This window comes from Pan troglodytes, chromosome 2 (genome assembly GCF_028858775.2).
Source record: "Pan troglodytes isolate AG18354 chromosome 2, NHGRI_mPanTro3-v2.0_pri, whole genome shotgun sequence".
Taxonomy (NCBI): domain Eukaryota; kingdom Metazoa; phylum Chordata; class Mammalia; order Primates; family Hominidae; genus Pan; species Pan troglodytes.
In genome coordinates, this window is record NC_086015.1 from 128,056,128 (window position 1) to 128,074,676 (window position 18,549).

Consider the following 18,549-nt stretch of genomic DNA (forward strand, 5'->3'; position numbering starts at 1 on the left):
CAGGAAGACGTGAGAGGAAGCCCCAGCATCGACGCTCTGTGGAGGTCAAGGCAGGCAAATCCTAAAGCAGCTACCAGGCTGCACCACAAAGCAGTGAGGACAGAATCCAGCCTGCAGGGGGTAAGGAGGTGGTGACAGTGAGCGTAGGGAACTCCCACAGGTAACCTAGTTGTGTGGGGACAGGCGGAGATGGGGGACAAGGAGGATGGGGGATTTTGCAGATGGGATACATTTGAGCATTCTTCAGATTAAAGAGAACCATTCAGAAGAAAGTCGTGCAGGATGGGGAAATGAAGGAATCAAGGGAATGGCAAACTCTGAAGAGATCACAGTAGAGATGGAGTGGGAGGAAGGAGAGGCTGGGCTGAGGGCGAGGGTGTGGCCATGGGGAGATGCTGAAGCCTTAAGTTCCAACAGCAGAGGAGTTCAGGGAAACAGGGTGACCAGCTGTGTGACAAGCTGAGGGTGTGGGCTGGAGCTCAGTTCAGATGCCTGGGTCACCTTGGGCAGGTCCCTAAACTTCTCTGATGATCCGTTTCCTCCTGTGTTGATGAGGATAATGCCTCCCTTGCAGGAATGCTGTCAGAAACATCAGTGCTCTTCCAAGTGATCTCTGACACATGGGGCATCAGGACAGGGGAGCTGGCATTGCCGTGGGTGCCACTGGAGTTGACACTCTAGGAACTCGGAGACCCACGTGTAGTACAGCTTGTCCACAGGGAAAGGCAAGGCACCCAGAACAGCAGAACTCGGGGCAGAGGGCGAGAGTGTGAGGCAAGATCAAGGTCTTTGGGGAATGTAGGGGGTAACCAGGAGGTATGTGACAGGAAAAGTGGAGGGATGAGACAATCTCAAAAGAGGGAGCAAAGGGGATGGAAGGCAATGAGCCAAAGGCAGTACTGGGGGGCGAGAAACGTGTGACCTGGGTGTGGGAGGCCTCCCACCACCAGCCTCCCCAACCTCCCCCTACCCTGTGGTCTCAGGCACCAACAGACCCAGGAGAAGGAGCAGGTGGGAAGTTGTGCATAAGGCTGAGGATGAAGAGGAGCCTGTTCACCATGAAACATGGGCAGTGGAGAACAGAGCTGGGCTATGAAGAACCACCTGGAAAAGGGGGCAGTGGAGTGCGGTGGTTAACACAGGGATTCTGGAATCAGGCTGCCCGGGCTGGCCTCCTGAATCTGCTATTTACCAGCAGTGGCTGCCGTTTCACCCCTTTGTGTATTTAAATGGGGCCAGTAAAAATGCCTTGCGGGTAGGGTTGTTGTGTGAGTTAGCTCGCTTAACCTCTATAAACCACTTAGAATAGTGTTGGCTCATTAAACATCACTGCCTTATCATGGCGGGGTGTGGGGGGAGCTTGGCACAGGTCTTTTTGGAGGATGTTCAGGGGTACCCTTTTTGTCAGCTTAAATCACAGACTTCCACAGCTAAAGGGCCTCATGAGGTGACCGAGGCCATGCCCAGTCGGAAGCAAGAACAGCCAGGACTGAGAACACCCAGAGCCTGAGGGAGCTGCTCGGCCAGTCTGAGCCTTGGCGGGGAGGCTCACACCACAGAGGCCCCCTTCTGCCCTGCGTGGGGAGCTCCCTGAGACATGCCAGAGCAGGGCACAGTGGCCCTCAGCGAGGCCTCTGAGGCAGGGCACGGGGACCCTCAGGGAGGCCTCTGAGGCAGGGCACAGGGACCATGGGGACCCTCAGCAGGGCCTCTGAGGCAGGGCACGGGGACCCTCAACTCTGGCCCAGGAACAAAGCCACTGCTCCATTCACCCCCAAACGCCACTCTGGGTCTGCAGAGGCCCAAGGCAGCCATGGGTGACCGCAGAGGGCTAGCAGGACCACAGTGGGGCTGCAGGAAGGAAGGAGCCAGCTTGGGATGGGGCAGAAATGAGGAGGGGTTCTCTTCTTCCCATCCTCACCCAGCTCAGTGTTATAACCAGGCAGACGTCAGGCCCTCAGGGTACAAATTATCTCTCCATAGCTGGCTCAAAAATAGTTTCCACTAGCTCTGGAATGCACTGTGGCTTCCTTGGCTTCCCTCAGCACAGCTCCATCCCCTCCGGGAGTCCATTCTGGCTCACAGAAGGCTGAAGAGGGAGGACTGGGCTCAGCGCCTGAGACAGGAGGGCCGTCCCCTTCTCTCTTCTCACGGCCCTGTCCCCCACCCCCATGCCCACGGTCAGTGTCTCCTGCACATACACTCACTTCCTCTCATCGTCTCATCTCAGTTTCTGCCTTAGTGTCCCCCACCCCCCGTGTTTCCCCACTTTCCTCACATCCCCCAGGGAACCCTCCCCTCTCCCCGGCAGTGTCCCCTCCTCCTCCCTCTTCCCCTCTCCTCCGAAAAGGTGGCCATGTAAACAGGAAGTGGCTCAAAGACATAGAGGGAGTGTGGCTGGAAGCCTTTACACATGGGAGGTAATTTCCCTATCACCCAAAGTCAGATTTCATGTGTGTTCTAGCCAGCTCTGTGTGAGACTCTGGGCCCAGCTTCTGGAACTCTCCATCAACTGTTGTAGGCAGAGCAGGAAGCCAAGTCAGCAGCTGTGTGCTTCAGTTCGCTGGTGTCTGTGTGGCTGAGGGCCGTGTGACACTGCCGAGCCAGGGCAGCCGGGGATGAGATTACAAAGCGCGGAATGCGCAGTGGCTGGGGAGAGCTTGGTGACAGACCTGCTTGGCGCTCACATGCTGGGCCAACTACAGTCCTCTCTGGAGCACCAGAGCCAGACCCGGGATGGGCTCACTGTGGCCAAACACATACAGAAGCTTCCAAGGACTGCGGCCTCCGTCTGGGGCTTTGAAGATTTCCTGGGGGGAAATCCCTCCTAAGAAGTGCTATTCCTGGCTCTGCTGACAAGCAGGTTGGGATTACGTAACAGATCCCTTGTCCTCCCATGCCCTCGTGTGTCCCCACCTGACCTGTGCTGCCTGGTGTTCTCAGGGTGTCTCCAAGCCTGGTCCCCACAGCAATATGCCCATCCCACTATTTTCCCTCTCCCCTCCATGTGCTGGTGTTGATTGTAGAAAAAGTAAAGAACAGAGATTTCTGAAACGCACAGGACGTGTTCCCAACTTCCTCACAAGGGATCTCAGCTTGGGTCCAGGCACCTCAGTAGCAACTAAATAAATCTCCAAGGGCAAGAGAGAAGTTGCTCTTGAAAAGTTTTGTTCTCACCATGGGTTTCCTGCGCTTGTAAACAGCATTACCATGCCTGGGGGAGTTATGGATTGGAGAACTTGCCAACTAAGGGCTGTTTCTTTCACAAAGAAAGCACAGCTCTCCCTTGCTTAAAAACACCCCTAGAACTCAGCTTTGGTGGAACGTCTCCCCTGCTCTCCTAGGTCCTATCCCTGTCCCTCCACTGTGCAACTCCTCAGACCTGCTGGGGAAGTCCTCTCTGAGCGGTGCTGCCGTGCAACTTCACCCACCTACCTGCTGGCTGTGGGCAGCGGTCCAGGTTCCTCACCAGTAAGAGAGGAATAGTGCCTTGTCTATCTTATAGGATCAGGGATATTCTTAGTCAATGTGCAATAGAGAAATGTATGTTGTACTTCAATGTTTACTGCCTTCTGGGAAGTTGTAATTCCACTGAGATAACAAGCCATTAAAATCTCTTAATAATAGTAAAACTTTATGGAATTCTTACAATAGGCTAGGCATGGTTCTAAGCATTTTACATGGATTATCTCATTCATTAGTCCTCCCAATAATAACCCTATGTTGTGGCACAATTACTACTCTAATTTTTACAGATGTGGAAATGAGGCACAGAGAAGCCAAGTAACTGATCCAAAACCACACAGCAGGTAGGTGGCAGGGCTGGAATTTCACCCATATCTGTTTGACCAGAAGCCCATACTCCTTACCACTATGGGAAGAGAGCATTTCAAGGAGGGCATGGTCAATAGAGTCCACTACAGCCGAGAAGTCAAGTACGATGAGGGCTGAGAGCCCATAGATTTATCAAGACAAGGTCACTGGGGACATGGGAAGACTATTTTAGTGGAGTCACAGGACTGAATCCAAATTAGACTGAGTTAAGGACTGACAGGGAGTCAGTGAAGGAAGGCAGCAAGTGTAGACAACTGTTTTAAGGATGTGGTTGTGGGCTGGGCACGGTGGCTCATGGCTGTAATCCCAGCACTTTGGGAGGCCGAGGCAGGAGGATCACCTGAGGTCAGGAATTTGAGACCAGCCTGACCAACATGGTGAAACCCTGTCTCCACTAAAAATACAAAAATTAGCTGGGTGTGGTGGCACACGCTTGTAATCCCAGCTACTCAGAAGGCTGAGGCAGAAAAATTGCTTGAACCCAGGAGGTGGAGGAGGTTGCAGTGAGCTGAGATTGCGCCATTGCACTCTAGCTTGGGCAACAAGAGTAAAACTCCATCTCAAAAAAAAGAAAAAAAAAATGTGGTTGTGAATATGGAGGAAAGGGGAGCTCGCAGTGAGTGTGGTGCAGACTGATGACAGGGTGTTTATTTTCTATTATTTTCCCTTTCTTGCTTTCTTTCTTTCTTTTTTTAAATATTTTAAGATTAAACAGGCCGGGCATGGTGGCTCACGCCTGTAATCCCAACACTCTGGGAGGCTGAGGTGGGTGGATCACTTGAGGTCAGGAGTTCGAGACAAACCTGGGCAACATGATAAAACCCTGTCTCTACTAAAAATACAAAAATTAGCCGGGCGTGGTGGCAGGCGCCTGTAATTCCAGCTACTCCAGAGGCAGAGACATGATAATTGCTTGAACCAGGGAGGCGGAGGTTGCAATGGGCCAAGATTGCACCACTGCACTCCACCCTGGGCAACAGAGCGAGACTCCGTCTCAAAAAAAAAAAAAAAAAAAGAGAGAGAGAGAGATTAAACAGACCTGAGCATGTTCAAAAGCTGACCAGAAGACTTAGTTAAGAGACGTAGGTATAGAATCACTTGGCACACTGATGGACTTGTTTGTTTGCTGGTCTGCCTCATCTCATTAGCCTACAAACCCACACGCAATCAAAGCCTCTGTTTTATGTTTCTGTGCCCCACACCTAGCATGGTGTCAGGCGTGTAGAAGATGCTCAGAACATGCTGTCGTTTGGTTGTGGTTGACAATATCACCAGCACAAACCTCAAACCCTGGGGGAAGACATCCAATGCTGGACATAAGAAAAGGAACAGAAGTATTATTGATACCTGAAGAACTTAAATGTGGTTCTTGAGATATTTCAGATTCTTAACAAATGTCCAAGAAACCCAGAGACTTCAGAGTAACATGAGAAAAAGACAATTAAGAATTCTCTTTTCTCTGGAAGAACACGGTTGTGGTCACACTGAAATCGCAGCCTTGCATCTCCCACTGTTCTTGCACATTGTTTGGGTTTCTCCAGCAAAAAGCTCTTTAGAGATACAAACAATGACACATCTTTAGTCTCAGGGACAGCTGCTCCTCTGTCCGCGGCATATTGTTAACAAACCAGCCCCATCAGTCAGCTGATGGTGTTTCCCAACAGGCAATGCCCTGACAAGCCCCTCACCCTTTGTCCTTCATCGGCTGGACTACATGGGGCATTCTGTATCTGAGTAGCAAAATACCACTGCTATAAAAAAAAATAAGGTGATATTGCTTTAAGCCAAGGTTCTCCAAACCTCAGCATTAACTTTCTGAGATGATGGTACTGGCTAGAAAGCTAAGACTCCATTGTAAAAAGCAACAGAACCGTCTCAAAGGCTATCTTTGCCTTTCTGGTCTTAGCCACCTGATTTCTCAATGCTGATGCCAGCTGGGTGCAGTGGCTTATGCCTGTAATCCCAGCAGTTTGGGAGGCTGAGGTGGGAGGATCCCTTGAGTTGTAGACCAGCCTGGGCAACACAGTGAGACCCCCATCTCTACGAAAAAATTAAAAATTAGCCAGGCATGGTGGCACATGCCTGTAGTCCCAGCTACTTGGAAGGCTGAGGTGGGAGGATTGCTTGAGCCCAGGAGTTCAAGCCTGCAATGAGCTGTGATTCACACGCCAGTCTAGGAGAGACAGTGAGACCCTATCTCAAACAACAACAACAACAAACAAAATCAATGCCGATGCCCAGCTGCCATGCCACAGGGAGATTAAGGCAGTGGAGGGAAGATGGACAAATCCTGTGTTCTTTAATGAATTCACCTTTCCAGTTTCAAAGAAGTCTAAAACCAGCTGAGTGAAATCAACCATAGTCCTCTTCTAGGACCCTGAGAATGCTGATTCAGAAAGAAAAACAGAAGGCTGTAGCCAAAAGAAACAGAGGTACTTCAGGTCAACACCTTAGGTTTGGCTTAACCTGCCCAATCCGCCTGGCAGGCACTTCTGGGGAAATGCCAATCACATCTGGAAAGTGTGAACTCGCCACCCTCTTGGTCACCGCAACAGGATGCGAGGGTTACTATTTTCAAACTGGAAACTGTCATGGTGTTGTGGTTGGTTAACAGTTCCCATATTCCACCCCAGGCTGGCCACTGTTCAGAGACTAGCTGCCTTCTCAAAGGACGGAGGTGGTTTGGAATGTCCCATGTGTAGGCCACACTGAAGCCTGGCTGCCGGGACCCCAGTCAAGCTATGAGACGGCAGGGAAGCAGCTGCTCAGCAGAAGAGCAGCCCCCTAGGGTTAGGGGAGGTAGACGTTGTTTGGGTCAAGACTTTTGGCCCAAAATTTCAGTGGGGAGTGTGGCCTACATGCCAGTCTTCTCAGCCGTAGCCTCCCACAAGGGCAGGGTGAGTGACAGCACACCAATCTCCTGGCACAGTAATAACAACAAGTAAATGAGATCATTCACGTCAAGGGCGTTTTATAAATTAGAAGAGACTAACAAAGGTGCACCTGTGTCCGGGCGCGGTGGCTCACGCCTATAATCCCAGCACTTTGGGAGGCCAAGGTGGGCAGATCACGAGGTCAGGAGTTCGAGACCAGTCTGGCCAACATAGTGAAACTCTGTCTCTACTAAAAATACACAAAAAATTAGCCAGGTGTGGTGGCAGGCGCCTGTAATCCCAGCTACTCAGGTGGCTGATGCAGGAGAATTGCGTGAACCCGGGAGGCAGAGGTTGCAGTGAGCCAAGATCGTGCCACTGCACTCCAGCCTGGGGAATAGAACGAGACTCCATCTCAAAAAAAAAAAAAAAAAAACCCCAAAAAACAAAGGTGCACTTGTAGGTTCAGCATCACCAATAACAACAGCCAGATACCCACTGAATACTAAGAAGAGCTCTATGTCTTTCATCAAATTATAGTCACGAAATGATGAGTACCTCAGGCAGTTGCTTGGTCCATGTGTATCCTCCAGGCCTGGTTCACTGTGTCTGACATATCCTTATGTAACCTAGAGAAACTCACTTAGGAAAACGGGCTAAATATTTCCTAAAATTTTGACAGAGATAAAGAACGCTTATAAGGTACGACTTGGAAAATGTAGGCTAAGTGCCAGGGTGGTGGGAAGGGTCTTAAGTTAACCAAAAAAAGTAAATTTAGGTAGAAATGAGCTAATTGTTTACCTGCAAAAGGCAGTGCAAGGTTCTCCCTGTCTGACTCTATAATCAAAAATCACAAGGAGCCCTAGTTCAGATTCTGGGCTTCAATTTTCCCCAATGTAAATAGTCGAAGCAGGCAATGCACTGTAGACACACCGTGTGTGACAGGCTCTGCTAGGAAAGGCATGAGATGCAAAAAAATCCTCCTAGTTAGGGCTTGCTCATGATGAGTGCAAAACACTAACAAACGAGCCTGTTTGTTTCCAAGGAAATGATCTCAATATAGTGAAAAGGCCATTAAAACAGATTCTCAGCTGGGTGCAGTGGCTCACATCTGTAATCCCAACACTTTGGAAGGCTGAGAAGGGAGGATTGCTTGAGCCCAGGAGTTTGAGGCTGCAGTAGGCTACTGAGTGTACCACTGCACTCCAGCCTAGTCAACAGGGCAAGACCCTGTCTCTTAAAAAAAAAAAAGATTCTCCTTGTGTTACTATAGTTTTGCCTGTTGCTAAAGGCCAACTTCATGACGTCAAATAACATACCAACCTGGGTTGCATATTTCTTTAGCTTAGGGACATCTGGACTCACCTGATAGACTTTGGGGGTGGTGGCTATGGGGTGGAGTGACAGCAGGTTCCCTCCTCTGGGTCAGAGAACAACAGTCAGAGCCCAGGAGGGAGCCCTGGAAAGAGGAAGGAAACCTTTGAGCAGATCAGAGTCGGAGCAACTTCCAGACTCAAGGGAGCTTTTGGATCTGGGTGGAGCTCTTAGGTCAGTGTTCTGAGCATGACAGACACTCACCCCAAAGATCAACATAGCTCCATCCAGACCTGCCCCACCTCACCAGAGGCACTGAGCAGCAGAAGCCTGTAAATAACCAACTATGTTGAAGTATCTAAAACCAAGACCAAACTCAAAGTGTCAGCTCAGCCCCTAAGAAATGGAACAAAAGGATCCTTAAGAATAACCATTTCAGCCACCAGAGGTCTCTCACAGTTTTAAATTTAAACATGGAAAAGTTTCCAGCATGTTATCCTATAATATCAAAAGGCTAATACCACGCACACCTCAAGCCTACATGACTAAGATCTTATCTTTGGCATTCTTAGGTCTTCCTAGTATTTTCCTTTGCTTTTTAAATGTCATTATTTCCTTCACAAGCCAAACCTCGTGACCTTAAGCACCAGGCCTGAAGTTCAAAGGCACACACAGAATCCTCGCCATGGGGTTCTGTTGGCAAACTTCTCTTCCTAAGTAGAGGGAGTGGGACGGTGAGGGGAGGCCCAACGCTTAGATTTTCAGAATCACAGGTGAATTGTTGCTTAAGATGTTTCTGGACACAGGATCTGAGCGGTAAGCAAAAGCAGTGAAAAAACTCCATTTACTGAGCTAAGCTCAGAGCACCGAGAAGGCAGGTTCTCAAAATGCTTCCCAACACTCTGTTTTTTGTCTTTCAAGATCTCAAAGAAGTCTTAATGGTAAAGGTAGAAGCATAAGATGATTCATGTTCCCATTCCTTATTTCCAGAAAGTTTCAAGAGAAGAAGTGGAAAATTCCAGGGGCAATAAAAATTTAGAAATTAATTCAAGACTGAAACTCCAGCTGTATATTCCTGGCAGCCAGTACAACACTTGGCTTATGAAGAACGCTCAATGAACTTTTGTTGAATGAGATGAATGCAGCAACCTGCCTAACACAAAATGACCTTCAATGAGAGATTGTTGTTTCTATATTTGTAGCTGCATTGTCTCAGATCAGATACTTACTAAGCTCTGGTTTTTCCAAAGCTCTGGTTTCTCCAACCACAAGCTGCAAGAGGCTGGCTGACTCCAGAGATGAGCAGCCCAGCTGGCTCATGTGACTAGTTGAAAAGATGTATTATTTCATTATAGGATCATAAGCCCTACAATTTGGTACCTTTTTGCTTTTCAAGTGAACTTGAGTAGTGGCTAGAAACAGATAGCTCTTTTTTTTTTTTTTTTGAGATAGGGTCTTGCTCTGTTGCCCAGGCTGGAGTGCAGTGGCATGATCTCTGCTCACTGCAACCTCCACCTTCTGGGCTCCAGTGGTCCTCCTACCTCAGCCTCCCAAGTAGCTGGGACCACAGGCACACGCCACCATGCCTGGATAATTTTTTGTAGAGACGGGGTCTTGCTATGTTACCCAGGCTGGTTTTGAACTCCTGAGCTCAAGCAATCCACCCACCACCTTGGCCTCCCAAAGTGCTAGGGTTACAGGTGTGAGCCACTGCACCCAGCCCCGGGGGAGAAAAATATACTCAGTGCCCCTGGTGGTAGGGCCCCTGCAAGGAGCTTTATAGACACTGTCCTGTTGGTTCCTCACAACTCCCTTCTGGGGTAGGAAATTCCAGAACCATTTCCTTTCCATTATATAAGGAGGCCTCTAAAGGCTTTTGCAGTATTCCTGGCAGGGGACAAGGAGAAACATCTCTGTGCTGGTTACTGCCATGGTTTCTGGCAGCTCAGCCTGTGTTATCATTGCCTAAGGAACATGCATTGTCCTTAGCCACCCTGTACGTGGTAGCCTGCAGAAGTATTACTACCACTCACAGGTGTCTCATTCCTTATGATGAGTTACTGAAGAATCCTGTAACAAATTCTGTTCTCAGAGCCACCTGTTCCAAAATGGAACTGGACTCTCCTGGCCCTCACTGTCATGTACATATTTAGGATTTCTATGATACCAGGTAAGGGAAATTGCTACACTGGTTTCTGAAGCTCTGCCTGGGGGCTTCCTTTGGGAGAGAGGGGTCCTTCCTCTGGAAGATATATTTTGCATCCTCGTATTTGCTAGAAGCATCTGGGTGAACATCAAACTGAGCAGAGATTAATGTATATGAAAAAACCCGAAGAATTTCTAGGTGCTCCTACCAGAAGCACACAGTGGTGGTGATCCTGCCAAGAGGTCCCTTTCCTGGAGATTAAATATGTCCAGCCTAGGTTCATTCAAAAGGTACTTTTAGCTCAGACCTGTAATCCTAGCACTTTGGGATGCTGAGGTGGGAGGATCCCTTGAGCCCAGGAGTTCAAGACCAGCCTGGGAAACATAGGGAGACCCTGTCTCTATTGTAAAACAAACAACAGGTACTTTTGGAGACCTCTGTCATGGAAGTCACCTTCAAGACAGTACTGTAACAAGCCATTTGTGAAATATGCCAATTGCAATGACAGAGATACAGCAGCAACCTGAGCCCCAAGGACGGCTGCCAGGCTACTGATTCTGAGTGTGAAAATTACATTACTAAAGAAAACAATATAAATATGGTGAGAAACACTTTTAAAACTGTATCTGGATAACTATTGCCATGGCAGGTGTTTTGTTTGACAAGAGTCAAGAAGCCTAGGATGTGGCCTTAATCTCAGGAGTGGCTTTAACTAGACAGGGTTATCAGAACCACCTTTAACTAGACAGGGTTATCAGAACCGCCTTTAACTGGACAGGGTTATCAGAACCGCTTTTGACTGGACAGGGTTATCAGAACCGCCTTTGACTGGACGGGGTTATCAGAACCGCCTTTGACTGGACGGGGTTATCAGAACCGCCTTTAACTGGACGGGGTTATCAGAACCGCCTTTAACTGGACGGGGTTATCAGAACCGCCTTTAACGGGACGGGGTTATCAGAACCGCCTTTAACGGGACGGGGTTATCAGAACCGCCTTTAACGGGACGGGGTTATCAGAACCGCCTTTAACTGGACGGGGTTATCAGAACCGCCTTTAACTGGACGGGGTTATCAGAACCGCCTTTAACTGGACGGGGTTATCAGAACCGCCTTTAACGGGACGGGGTTATCAGAACCGCCTTTAACGGGACGGGGTTATCAGAACCGCCTTTAACGGGACGGGGTTATCAGAACCGCCTTTAACGGGACGGGGTTATCAGAACCGCCTTTAACTGGACGGGGTTATCAGAACCGCCTTTAACTGGACGGGGTTATCAGAACCGCCTTTGACTGGACGGGGTTATCAGAACCGCCTTTGACTGGACGGGGTTATCAGAACCGCCTTTGACTGGACGGGGTTATCAGAACCGCCTTTGACTGGACGGGGTTATCAGAGCCGCCTTTAACTGGACGGGGTTAACAGAGCCGCCTTTAACTGGACAGGGTTATCAGAACCGCCTTTAACTAGACAGGGTTATCAGAACCGCCTTGTACTAGACAGGGTTATCAGAACCGCCTTTAACTAGACAGGGTTATCAGAGCCGCCTTTAACTAGACAGGGTTAACAGAATTGCCTTTAACTAGACAGGGTTATCAGAACCGCCTTTAACTGGACAGGGTTATCAGAACCGCCTTTAACTGGACAGGGTTATCAGAACCGCCTTTGACTGGACAGGGTTATCAGAACCGCCTTTGACTAGACAGGGTTATCAGAACCGCCTTTGACTAGACAGGGTTATCAGAACCGCCTTTGACTAGACATGGTTAACAGAACTGCATTTGACTAGACAGGGTTAACAGAATTGCCTTTAACTAGACAGGGTTATCAGAACTTTGCTAAATCGACCGGGAACTGTTAGCCCAGACCCAGAACCCATGCTTGGATGCTGGCCCTGGCCTGCTAGGAATGATGCTACTAGTACCATGCTTCTTCTTGTTCTTTTTTTTTTGTTTGGGAGAGAACGGAGGATGCCCCTTGACTTCTAATTGCCTGCCACATAGTAATAAAAGATTCTTGCTCAAACTTTGGGTAAAATAAAGGTGAGACGTATACATGAGACCTTACTCAGAGGTGCTTTTGAGATCTTACAGCCACGAGACCAAAAGGGCTGTGTTCAAAATTCTATATCCTATTTGATTTAAATTTCCTCATTATGTGGAATCCAAGAATGAGGCTGACCATTAGCAAAGGATTCAATGTACTCCAGTGCAGTCATTTTAAGTGTAGAGAAGGTTGAAAGCATCTGGGTTGAAACTGACCTCAGCAATGTACCGCAAGGGAGTAGCTCAAATCCCAGAAAATGCACCGTTTGGACACAGAAACTAACAAAGAAACTCAAAGTTTGAGCAAGAATCTTTTATTACATGAAAAACAACTGAACAGAACATGTCCTGCTTCTCATATTCTATGGGTCAATACTTCAGAAGACTCAAAAGAAAAGAAATCCTCATGATGGCCCCAGGAAGCTCCCCTCGCACACACAGAAACAGTCTGTGGACAGAACCATTCTCTAAGTCAAGCTGCCTCTAGAAACCGCGGAGAGACACAAGAGCCCCAAGCTCACACAAATTCCCATGACAATGTGTCACAAAAGTAATAACAGAGTTGTTCAATTGCTTCCAGACCTTAGTCGGATTTGTTCACTGCTCATTTTGATGATGGATAACATATTGCAAACCTGTAATGTCTTGCGCTTTGCCCCTAGCCCTGTCTTGGTAGGGACAAGGACTGTAAGCCTCCTACTGATAGAGAGTCCAGTGAAGTGGAAGGAGTTTCTCTGGGGTGACCCCACCTATTCTGGCCCTGGCTCTGCCTCAGCCACTTCTTCAAGTGCACCCCTCAACCCCACTCTGAAGATAGACCACAACCACACGATTTCCTTCCAAGACAGGCTGCAGGGAAGAGGGGGTGTAAAGCTGTGAGAGAATGCTGAAGTCAGCTGCTTGGGAGTCTCTGAGTCAGCACCTTCAAGAGCAGAGTGGTGGCTGGGAACCAGGCTTCTCTGCCACAACTCCAGATGTAGCCGTGACCCAAGAGCTCAAAACCACCGCACGCAATTCTGGAGTGGGAGCCCCATGCTAACCACAGGTGACAAGGACCCAGGGACTGGAATTCCTTACCCATCCATTCACAGCCCCTCCTGAGCTGTAAGGTTTGAGAGACAAGGAAGGGCTGGTGCTATAACGCTGTGAAAGAAGCCACTGCATGAACATGTTATCAAGTCCTGCCTGGAGCTGGACTCAGTTTAAGTCCTTCCCAAATTGTCAAACAACAATGATCTCACTCCAGAAACTATTTTCTCCGGAAAGACTTGGATAGCGTCACGTTTCAACTAGTTGTTGCTTTTAAAGTGAAGAGGTGGAGAAGGCTAGTTGGGAGTGCAATGGAAAGACACTCAAAATGTTCTCATCAATGATTTACTAAAGTAATTCGACTTCAAGTGCCCCTTAGGATATAATATTATAGGAAAAAAAGCATCATACAAAATTGTATGCAGCTATAAACACACATACACTAACTTAAAGGAAGGTTTAGAAGGAAATAAACTAATCTCTTAAAATAAGAGTGATGAAATTATGGATGATTTTTAAATTTCTTACTACTGCTCAGAATATTCTCGACCTAAGGCTAATCCCCCAACTCTCTGGCAAGGTCTTGACTGAGCACACAGCCTCAGAAGTGATGCACACGAAACAGCCTGGGTGAAAAGAGGTCTGGTTTCCCAGATGGTCCAAATTACTCCTGGTCACCAAGAAGACAGCACCAACTGGCCACACATCCATCAACTTCCCTGTATTTTTCAAGTTTTCTTTAATGATTGTCTATGGCTTTTCCAGTGGGGAAGAAAAAAGACATTCATTCTGCAACCTCAGGGAAGTTAGTGACTTTAGGCATCGTTGATCTAGGAGCCTCAAGGGCGTGGCAAACCTCCGGTTTCTCTACCCCATGACGTGAGCATTTCCCGATCCCGCAGGATTGGATGGGGTGAAGGGAAGAGAAAGAGATAGAGCACCAGGGGTTTTTGGATATGAAGTCTGGCAGAATTCTGTAATGCAGGATTAACTTAGGATTGTGGGTTCTGATGATTGAGCAAAAAAAAGCTGCATTTTCACGCAGCTATGGAATATTCCTGTTTCCAAAATGACCAGTATTCCCCACTGAGGGCCTCTCATACCCCATCTCCCACTTGCCCTGTCTCCCAGGCTCTGTACTCAGAGAAGTGCCCAGTCTCAGCGAGACAGAGGAGGCATCTAACATCCACTGGGTCCTGTTCCCTACTGAGTACCAGGCCAGGGCCTTCATCTCTGTCTTCTCCTTCAATTCTCAAAATAATGCAGAAACAAATGGTGTTGGCCCATCTTAGGAGACAGGAAAAGCCAAAGTCCAAGACAACCAAGGTCACAGCCTGATGAACTGTGGAGATGAAACGTGCACACAGCATCTGACTCAATCAAACGCCCTTGCTCCCAGGCTGCATGGACACACGCAGGCTTCTAGGGTGAAGACATACCAGAGGGTTATTTCAGGATCCTGAAGGGGAAGGAGGGATGGTTCTGTCACGTTTGCTAATATCTCTTTAAAAGAAAAACTGCTAAAAAGCCTGCCAGGCTGCTTAGAGCTTTTATTATGGCTACTAAGAGGAATGGAAACTCCATTCCACCACCCTGGAATTTTTTAGGCAAAGCCTGGGGACTGTCTGGGGGAAGGCGGGGCCCTCCTGCACACGGGGCACCGGGTGTGGCCCCCCCAGAGGGGTGTGGCACTGATTCATAGAGGAGCCAGCATTGGGTGTGTTTTCCTTTTGTGCCAGGCAAAATACTGGGTGCTTCACACACATCTCTTATTCCTCATAACAACTCTATGCCCAAGTCACACTAGCAGATATGGTATGATGGGACTTAGGCCCAGGCCTCCCGCTATGGAGCCCAAACTTTTTCTACTAACCAGACAGAACCATCTAGCTAACACCAACCTATCATCACTCTGCTGAGGAAAGCGTTGATCCCTGTTGCATGCTTGGCATGTTGAATCCTGATTTTTCCACCTACTTTACTCTGCAATGACATTGCTAAGTCCTGCACTCTCCAGGGCAACTCCAGTTTTAGACATGCTGGTCCCACGACGCCCATGGGTGGACTCACGCTTGTCTCACGGCAAGGTCTGCTCCAGGAAGCTTCCCTTGTTAACCCACGTCTGTGCAACCCTGTGTGGCAGTACGATTCCTCCTCCCATAGGACGGAGTATCTGCACGTTCCTGGTTTGCTTCAGATGCACCTTGTGCTTTCTTTCCCAGCTGAACCCTCAGTTCCTTTCAAATCCACCCATCCCAATTAGAAGACCATTCTTAAGGAGGGAGCCCTGGAAACCACAGAATACATGATGTGTAGAAGAAACCACAGCCCTGCCTAAAACTGTTTTACTTACTACCTTTACAGGTGGCATGGTGTTAGATAAACTTTGAGATACAATTTTGAAGCATTTAATCAGAACGCAATACCAGAGTGGGAACTGCCAACTTGTCATTTAACTGGAATCAGTGTAAACTCCTGTGTTTAGATTCAGAAAATTAAGGGCTCCAACACAACACACTAAAAAAGTACCTCTCCTTCTGAACCACAGTTCTAAAAAATAAAATAAATTAAAAGCCTCAAACTTTTGGTAGTGAAGTTAAAAACCAGCTCAAGAGTATACTGTGACTGTTTAACAGAAAGAAAAGGTGGGCTGGGCGCAGTGGCTCACACCTGTAATCCCAGCACATTGGGAGGCTGAGGTGGGTGGATCACCTGAGGTCAGGACTTCGAGACCAGCCTGGCCAACATGGTGAAACCCCATATCTATTTAAAAAAAAAAAAAAATTTGCCAGGCGTGGTGGTGGGTGCTTGTAATCCCAGCCAGTCAGGAGGCTGAGACAGGATAATCACTTGAACCTGGGAGGCACAGGTTGCAGTGAGCTGAGATTGCGCCACTGCACTCCAGCCTAGGCAACAGAGCGAGACTTCATCTCAAAAAAAAAAGAAACAAGAAAGAAAGAAAGAGAGAGAGAGAGGAAGGGAGAAGGGAGGAGAAGGAGGAGGAGAAGGAGAAGGAGAAAAAGAAGAAGAAAATAAAAAAAGGTGAATGTATTGTCAGGGTGCATCCATGTAAGCGGAATGTACAAATCACAGGAAACGCATGCTTCACTGAACCCTGGACCAAGCCCTCATCATCCAGCATGACAAGTAACGCACTTGATTCTGTGAAGCATGCTTCACAAATGATAGCACCCTCGGACAAGGAAGAGACTTGGGGTGTCTAGCCTAGATCAGAAGAGAGAACAGAGAAACATAAAGCAGCTTTTAGATGTTTGACAGGTTGTCACGTGGAAGGGGGACTCTAGAATGTTAACCATTGGGCGGAAGTTATTGAGAAACAAGTTTCTCTTCAGTATAAAGAGGAATTCTGGGCCGGGCACAGTGGCTCACGTCTATAATCCCAGTACTTTGGGAGGCTGAGGTGGATGGATCACTTGAGATCACGAGTTCAAGACCAGCCTGGCCAACATGGTGAAACCCCGTCTCTACTAAAAATACAAAAATTAGCCGAGTGTGGTGGCGGGCGCCTATAATCCCAGCTACTCGGGAGTCTGAGGCAGGAGAATTGCTTGAACCTGGGAGGCAGAGGTTGCAGTGAGTCGAGATCCTGCCATTGCACTCCAGCCTGGGCAACAGAGTGAGACTCCATCTCAGAAAAAAAAAAAAGAGGAATTCTGGCAGGAAAAATAAGAGCCCCCAGAGATGTCCACATCCTAATCCCTGGAACCTGTGACTGTGTGGCCTTACGTGGTGAAAGGGACTGTGCAGATGTGAGTAAGCTGAGGACCTGGGGATGGGGAGACTTTCCAGGGTTCGACTGAGGGTCCCTTGTAACCACAAGGGTCTGTAGGAGAGGGAGAAGGATTTGACAACAGAAGCAGAGGTCAGAGTCAGAGAGATCTGAGGATGTTACTCTGCTGGTTTTGAAAATGGAAGAAGGAGCTGCAAGCCAAAGAATACAGGTGGCCTCTAGGAACTGGAAAAGGCCGGGACACAGATTCTCCCCTGGAGCTTCTAGGAGGTATGCAGCCCTGCTGGCACCTTGATTCTAGCCAAATAAGATCCATTTCAGACTTCTGGCCTCCAGAACTGTAATGGATTAAATGTGTATTATTTTAAGCCAACAGGTTTGTGGTGAGTTATGGGAGCAGCAATAAGATATGAGTTCATTGGCTAAGGGACAGATGGCCACTGCCAGCCCCAGTGAGTTCCCCGTCCCAGGAGGCAATCAAGAAGAAGCTGAACATCTCTACCTGTCAGGAATGCTGTGCAGGCCAGTCCTGCATGAATTGGGAAGTAAGGTGGATGACCCACGCAGGCCCCTCGAATTCTGAGAGTCCACAATTTATGGCAATACCTTCTGCTTTTGTATTCTGCACACAGATCCCCACCTCCTGCCTACGGGTAGCAAGGCTTGCCCACTGTCTTCTCCAAGGAGAGCCATGGTAGTGACACTTTCTACCACCACTGAGTAAAAGGCAGGCTTTGGGAGGGTGTCCTAACAGCATCTCGGCCTGGCTCAGAGCTAAAGTGCTTGCTGGGGACACTTACCTGAGCAGAGGACTCCCTTGTTCCTGGCACAGGAGAAGTTGTCGCACTCACAGAAAGGCCCATAGATCTTGCCGAACTCGCTCTCGAAGCAGGAGCACTGGTTGCAGCTGCAGTCCCCGCGCCCGCTGCACAGTGGCTTGCCCTCTGCCTCCCGGCACAGGTTCTGGTACACGCTCTGGTTCTCCCCATCCTGGCACTCACACCTGGTGCCCAGGTAGCCGGGGCTGCACTCACACAGGCCGCAGACATAGGTCCCGCTCCCGCTGCACCTGGCGCTGTTGGGTTCTAGCCCCACGCTGCAGCCGCACGTGCAGTTGTAGGTGACCCCCACCTCCAGGCTGTCCCGGAATCCCACCGGCCGCAGGGCAAACACATGCTCCGTGTGTCTGCTGGGACAGCTTCGGGCCTCCACTGATACTTCAAAAGATGCCTGGGCAGAAGGAAGAGAAGGGATATCATGGCTGCGGCAAGCCAGGGTCTCCCATTCACCCAGGGGCAGGGCCCTTGATGAAGAGCAGCTGCGAACTCCAGCCCTCTCCACGCACTCAGGTAGAACCACCAAGATGGCTGGAGTAGGAAGAGACCTCAGAACCAGCAAGCTCCCATGCTTCATGGAGAAGAGAATGCGCAGGTGAGCTCACATTTGACAGGTGAATTCTTTAACATTCATTATCTCTTTGCATCCTCATGACCCTGAGGAAATGGGCCCCTGCGGAAAGCTATAGGGCCTCCTTGAGTTCACACAGTTCTTAATCTC

At 48.8% G+C, this 18,549-nt stretch overlaps 1 protein-coding gene across 1 annotated transcript in view; it reads right to left on the reverse strand.

The window, feature by feature from the left end:
- ITGB5 (integrin subunit beta 5) overlaps positions 1–18,549 on the reverse strand; it is a 123,903-nt gene that overhangs the window by 15,534 nt on the left and 89,820 nt on the right. The window contains exon 10 of the mRNA XM_016941813.4: positions 17,793–18,222. Within this exon, the coding sequence (XP_016797302.2) occupies positions 17,793–18,222 (430 nt within the window). The remainder of the gene's footprint in view (positions 1–17,792; positions 18,223–18,549) is intronic.